Source organism: Oryza sativa, chromosome 1 (assembly GCF_034140825.1).
Source record: "Oryza sativa Japonica Group chromosome 1, ASM3414082v1".
NCBI lineage: Eukaryota > Viridiplantae > Streptophyta > Magnoliopsida > Poales > Poaceae > Oryza > Oryza sativa.
In genome coordinates, this window is record NC_089035.1 from 2,891,255 (window position 1) to 2,897,254 (window position 6,000).

A 6,000-nucleotide genomic window follows, 5' to 3' on the forward strand; every position below is an offset into this window, starting at 1 on the left:
ATGGTAAGTTGGACTATTTAGAATTTTAGATCGATATGTTTAGGATAAGTTGAGCTTTTGTGATGCATTGCTCGTGTGTGTCCATGCATGATGCATCCCTAGCTACAAGGAGTATCGTCTTTTATTTTGCTTTTATACCTTTAGACTTCAGTATACTACTACTCAAGTACTTCGTATCTACTACCCAACTTCGATCGGGCATGGTCGGTAACTCGGTATATGCTCCTGTATGCTGTATGGCTGTATTGATGGATGATGGTTCAGCTCGAAGGTGTATTTGTAGCGAACTAGTATGTGTGCAGTTCCAGGCGCTTAACTAGTTTGGTGTTTGCCTCGGTTGCATCTGATTACCGACCAATTTTCCAAAAAAAATTTAGAGCCGTAAAAAATCTTTTGCTTCCGCTCAGAGGTTGCTTGACAGCAAAATAAAAATCGTCATGCGTTCAGTTCGTGCGCTCATCACGCACTAACGCTGCTGTATGCATTGCTACCTACGCACTGTAATAAATCTGTAATGACACAAGTACTATCTGCGTCTGTAATCTGCACGCTGTACGACGCCCTCTCGCATCACCTCATCTCAAAACCCACTACCGCACGCAGAAGGCGAAGAAACTTTATACTATGGCCCTGTTTAAATCTCACCTGAAATTTTTCACCTTATCACATCGAATATTTGGATAGATACATCGAGTATTAAATATGGACGAAAAAAATCAATTACACAGTTTACGTGTAAATTGAGAGACAAATCTTTTAAGTTTAATTGCGCCATGATTTTACAACGTGGTGTTACAATAAACATTTACTAATGACGGATTAATTATGCTTAATAAATTCGTCAAGCAGTTTACAGGCGGATTATGTAATTTGTTTTGTTATTATACTACGTTTAATATTTCAAATGTGTGTCTGTGTATCCGATGGGACACGCTAAAACTTTACTTCCCTGGATCTAAAGTCTAAACACCCCCTATGTTTTGGCTTAGAGCAGCTAAATTTGGCTATTTTAACCAAAAAAAATCCACTCCAACAACCTCTCTATTAGGATGGCTAAGCTAAATGATTAGCCAAACTCATCCCCTCAATGGCCAAATTTGGTTAGCCCAACCTGCCTTGCCATTGGTGGATCCCACGCTGAAGAGGCTTTTCCCTCCCGCAATAGCACTACCCGCGTCGGTTGAGAGCAGTGAAGGAGGAGGATGCGGCGGTGGGGCAGCACGACGGCGAGCGCACCCGCGGCCTCCTGCTCGTCGGCCGCCGGCGTCAAGGAATGGAGAGAGAAGCGTGTTTCCGCCACCGCCTCAGTTCCCGGCCACATCCGTCGGCATCTTCTTCCTTCTCGGCAAGGAGTGGATCCGCTATCTCCGTTGCCTCGCGCGAACGAATTCGCCGTCGCCGGCTTCTCCCTTCTCGCCGCCGCCACCGCTGTTGACTCGCACACACGAATCGGCCGAGGCGGAGACGGAGGAGGACAAGGACATAGGGGAGGAGGGGCGAGGCGTGGAGGGGACCGGGGACGGGAAAAGGGGGAGAAAACGAGGAAGAAGAAAAAGTTGAGGCTGACATGCGGATCCTACTGTCATGCACTCAGGTGGTGTTTAGATCCAGGACTTAACTTTAGTCCCTGTCTTTAGACACTAATTTAGAGTATTAAATATAAACTACTTACAAAACTAATTACATAAATAAAAGCTAATTCACGAGACAAATTTTTTAAGCCTAATTAATCTATAATTAGAGAATATTTACTGTAGCATCACATAGGCTAATCATGGATTAATTAGGCTCATTAGATTCGTCTCGCAAATTAGTCCAAGATTATGGATGGGTTTTATTAATAGTCTACGTTTAATATTTATAATTAATTTTCAAACATCCGATGTGATAGGGACTTAAAAGTTTTAGTCCCATCTAAACAGGGCTCAGAATAGAAATCAGAATAGAAAGGATGAATGGAGAGACTATTGGAGTAAATAACAAATTTGAATTGCTAATTAAATGGAGATTTGGCTAAATAGACGGTTGGAGAGTGATTTGGAGAGGCTGTCTGGAGATGCTCTTAAGCTCGAAGAGGCGCTGCCCCTCGTGCATCGCCGACCCCCGACCATAAGTATCACGAGCAGGCGGCCGCCGCCGAGACATGTGCTGCTCAGTCGCTCAGAGCCTCAGATCACCCACCCGCTTGCTGAAGCGCTAGTACTAGTGTACTACCAGTAGTAGTGTAGGCGGAGAAAAGCAGTTGGCAAAGCTCGCGCAATGGCAGCCTCCACCACCGCGCTGAGCATGAAGCTGCTCGTCGACACCAATGCCCAGCGAGTGCTGTTCGCGGAGGCGAGCAAGGATGTCGTCGACTTCCTCTTCTCCCTCCTGGCGCTGCCGGTCGGCACGGCCGTCAAGCTGCTCGGGAAGGACTCCATGGTCGGCTGCGTCGGCAACCTCTACGCCAGCGTCGAGAAGCTCGACGGCACCTACGTCCAGCCCGGCGCCTCCAAGAACGCGCTGCTCAGCCCCGTCGTGCTCTCGCCGGCGGCCAGCTCCAACACCTCCGTCCTCCGCTTGCCGGCCCCGTCTTCTTCGCAGCCCAAGAGCTTCTTCAGCTGCCGCTCCTACGACTGTTTCTACTACGTGACGGACGTGAGCGGCGTCAAGTGTCCGTCCTGCGGCAACCAGATGACAACGGCATGCACGTATGCCGCACCAACCGCTGCCCAGAAGCTGCAGGCCGCTGCAGCCGAAGGGGCGGGGAAGGGGTTCGTGCAGGGCATCGTGACGTACACGGTGATGGACGACCTCACCGTGTCGCCCATGTCGTCCATCTCCAGCATCACGCTGCTCAACACGTTCGCCGTCAAGGACCTGGGCGCGCTCAAGGAGCAGACCGTGCAGCTCGGCTACACTGAGGTGATAAACTAAATTATCTACTAATCATCATTCATCAGTCAACACTCACCACTCCTCTTCTCTTTCTCTGTTTTATATTAGTGCTTTGCATGTACACGTTGCCATGTCCGTGATGCTGCATATATGTTGTGTTTGTGTTTTGTAGGGCCTGGCGATCCTGAGGGCCTCGCTGCAGTCCAAGACCGTTCTCAGCGACGTTTTCCTTGCCAGGAGGCCTGCAAAGCAAGCCTGAATTCTACTACTACTTCAACAACGCTGGTCGCTGGCGATGTCAAAATGCAAGCCATCTCGATCGATAAGTAGTTAACTATACGACTGTATTGGTCTTTAGTGATGCCTGTAAATTAATGCGTACTACTAGTAGTATCTTGTGCCGTCGTGCACTCGTGCGCGCCCCAGATCTTTTGCTAGCTAGTAGCTGAAGTGCAGCATGATGAAGGTTAAGCCTGAAGCAATTTGGGATGTTCAAGCAATACCCGTATAGTAGTGTGCGTAGAAGTCCCCCTTAATCTGTGTGAATCAGGACTCTCCGCTGGTAAGAATCACCATGTGTACTACTGTACTGCTGTTTCTAATGCTACCGCTGTTTCTAATGTGCTTGACTGTTCTTGATTTGCTTGCCTCTGAAACTCTCAATTTGATCCGGTGTTGTCCGGTTTTCCTTTGCTTTTTGGACTGGACCGGTCGAGGCTTGCATCTCTTTTGCTCGAGCAATCTATGAACTCTCCTCTTGCTGTTGTCTTTCGCCGTTCCTGTCTGGTTCAGTTCAAGCAGCAGCAATGCTCAGAAGAACTCGAAATTTCTTTCTCCTTAATGAAGAATTTGGACTGAATTCGAAATAATTTCCACATGAGCATGACGTAGACTACATAAATTTTAAAGGCCTCCTACAAGAACGTCGCAGAAATCAACCAACGCATTATGCTTCTGTTTGGTGGTAAAGTTCTTTCAAAAGTAGGATCTGTTTTTTTGACATTAATCTGAACTGAACTAGACGTCAAAATCATGTGGCATCGGCGGCGCGCTCTTCTCCATCTGGACTGCGGCGGCGGCGTCTTTCTTCTCGCTCGTTGCTCGGGCGTCGACGTTCTTGTCGCCGGATCTATGGTGCTTGTCGCCGGCACGAGCCTTCTTCTTCCTGTTCAGGAAGACATCTGTCAACACGGTCTTGGACTGCAACGATGCCTTCAGAATCTCCAAACCCTGCAAATTCGCATCAAAACAAAGTAAGCCGAGTTTAGTTTCAAACTTTTTCTTTAAATTTCTAATTTTTCTATCACATCAAAACTTTCCTACACACATACTCCCTTCGTCCTTAAAAAAAAAGACAAACCCTGGGTTTGCGTGTCTAACTTTAACTGTCCGTCTTATATGAAATTTTTTTATAATTCGTATTTTTATTGTTGTTAGATGATAAAACATGTCTTTTTAATTTTTTTCATTATTTTTTTAAATAAAACGGACAGTCAAACATTGGGCACGGAAACCAGGGTTCGTCTTTTTTTTTTTTGACGGAGGGAGTAACTTCCAACTTTCCGTCACATCATTCTAATTTCAATCAAACTTTTAATTTTGACGTGAACTAAACACACCCTAAGTAGTAAATTAGTATGGAGAATTCGATGAAGAATTTATCTGGTTAATTTATCACCTCTTGGTAGCCGATCTTGACCGTCTTTTCCTCGAGCGCGGAGAGGTCCTCGACGCCGAGCTTGCTGAGCAGCGCGATGCTGGAGATGCTCGACATGGGCATGAAGGTGAGGTCGTCCATGACGGTGTACGTCACCACGTCCCGCACGAACCCTTTGCCAGTCTGGGCGGCGGCGAGGCAGGTCGAACAGCGGCAGCCCGTGTCCGACGACATCCCCGCGCCGAAGGGCGGGAACGCCGCCTTCAGAGACGGCAGAGACGGGGTCGTCGGCCGGATGGTCGAACACTGGTAGGCCGGGTGGCCCGGCGGCGGCGGCGGAGGAGGAGGAGGAGCAACGTACGGCGCCTGGACGCGCGGGGGCTGGACGAGGGACGGGAAGCCACCGGCGGTGGCGGCGAGGCAGGGGTGCGCCGGCGCCGGGTTCAGCAGCGCGTCGCGCGCCTCCGCGCTCTGCATGTACGCGGCGTCCATCCTCCTCACGCTGGCGTACACGTTCGCGACGCCGCCGAGCGCGTTCTCGCCCGCGAGCAGCTTCACCACGGCGCCGACCGGCATGGCGAGGAGCCCGACGAGGAAGTCGACGACGTCCTTGCCGGCCTCGGCGAAGAGCACGACCTGGGCCTCCTTGGCGATGAGCAGCTTGATGGTCGGCGTCGTCGACGGCGCCGCGTCCGCCGAAGCGCACGACGACGGCACGGCGGCGGCGTTGCCCATGTTGTTGCCTGCTTCAACCAAGCGCCGCGTACGTAAAACCCTCGCAGGATCAGATCGCTTTGTATAGTTGTTAAGTCGAGCAAATTTTCACGGAATATATGGAGCGTGAAACCGATTGGTGCACGATTGCCAACAACCGCGATCTTTCCGTATATTTGATTTTGTAATTTTCCATTATCTCTATGTATAGTTGTATTCTGCATTATTTTAAGGAAAACGATATGATAACCATAGCGAATTCGACGGTAGATATGATAGGCAATTGCTGTGCACGCGGATATTACGAATCTGACGATAAATCTGTAAAACCTAGTATGGTTCTAACCCGGTAATCCGGTGTAAATTTGTTCCGTTCTATGGCTCTATGCGCTTGCGGTTGATAAGATAATGGATATTATTAAATCACTGAGCTATACTCATCAGCTACTACTAGTAAATCTTGTTCCTCTTCCACTCATCCACTGTCCAATCCAATTGCCAAAGCAGCGGCCACTGCGCAACCTCGCGGCGAACTCTTCGATCGTCTCCGCCTTCTCCTCCTCCGAGCGGTGCCTGTCGAGCTCGATCTTCAGAGCCAGAGCCCACCTGATCCCGTAAAGGCCGGCGTAGATAGGGGGCGGCCCATGCCTCCCTCTACCGTGGGCCGTGAGCATGGAGAGCAATGAGGCCCGTAGGCCGACCATCGTTAGGTTAGGTGGGCTGAGACGACTGTGCGTTTGGCTGTTTGGGCC

The 6,000-nt window shown here is 49.6% G+C and overlaps 2 protein-coding genes across 2 annotated transcripts; one reads left to right on the plus strand and one right to left on the minus strand.

Moving 5' to 3' along the window:
• Positions 1 to 2,055: 2,055 nt before the first annotated feature.
• LOC4324506 (uncharacterized) lies at positions 2,056 to 3,473 on the plus strand. Its single transcript, XM_026025803.2, has 2 exons — positions 2,056 to 2,904; positions 3,050 to 3,473. The coding sequence occupies exons 1-2, from the start codon at positions 2,260 to 2,262 to the stop codon at positions 3,134 to 3,136; spliced, it is 732 nt and encodes a 243-aa protein (XP_025881588.2). The 5' UTR covers positions 2,056 to 2,259; the 3' UTR covers positions 3,137 to 3,473.
• A 217-nt stretch (positions 3,474 to 3,690) lies between these two features.
• Positions 3,691 to 5,394, minus strand: LOC107276705 (uncharacterized). The gene is made up of 2 exons (XM_026022556.2): positions 4,556 to 5,394; positions 3,691 to 4,107 (listed from the first exon to the last, which is right to left on the minus strand). The coding sequence occupies exons 1-2, from the start codon at positions 5,267 to 5,269 to the stop codon at positions 3,895 to 3,897; spliced, it is 927 nt and encodes a 308-aa protein (XP_025878341.1). The 5' UTR covers positions 5,270 to 5,394; the 3' UTR covers positions 3,691 to 3,894.
• Between the last annotated feature and the right edge of the window lie 606 nt (positions 5,395 to 6,000).

Coding starts and splice junctions, on each gene's coding strand:
- LOC4324506 (XM_026025803.2), top strand. CDS start 2,260: ATGGCAGCCTCCACCACCGCGCTGAGCATGAAGCTGCTCGTCGACACC. Junction 2,905..3,049: donor TGCAGCTCGGCTACACTGAG/GTGATAAACTAA, acceptor TGTGTTTTGTAG/GGCCTGGCGATCCTGAGGGC.
- LOC107276705 (XM_026022556.2), bottom strand. CDS start 5,269: ATGGGCAACGCCGCCGCCGTGCCGTCGTCGTGCGCTTCGGCGGACGCG. Junction 4,108..4,555: donor TCAAGATCGGCTACCAAGAG/GTGATAAATTAA, acceptor GCGAATTTGCAG/GGTTTGGAGATTCTGAAGGC.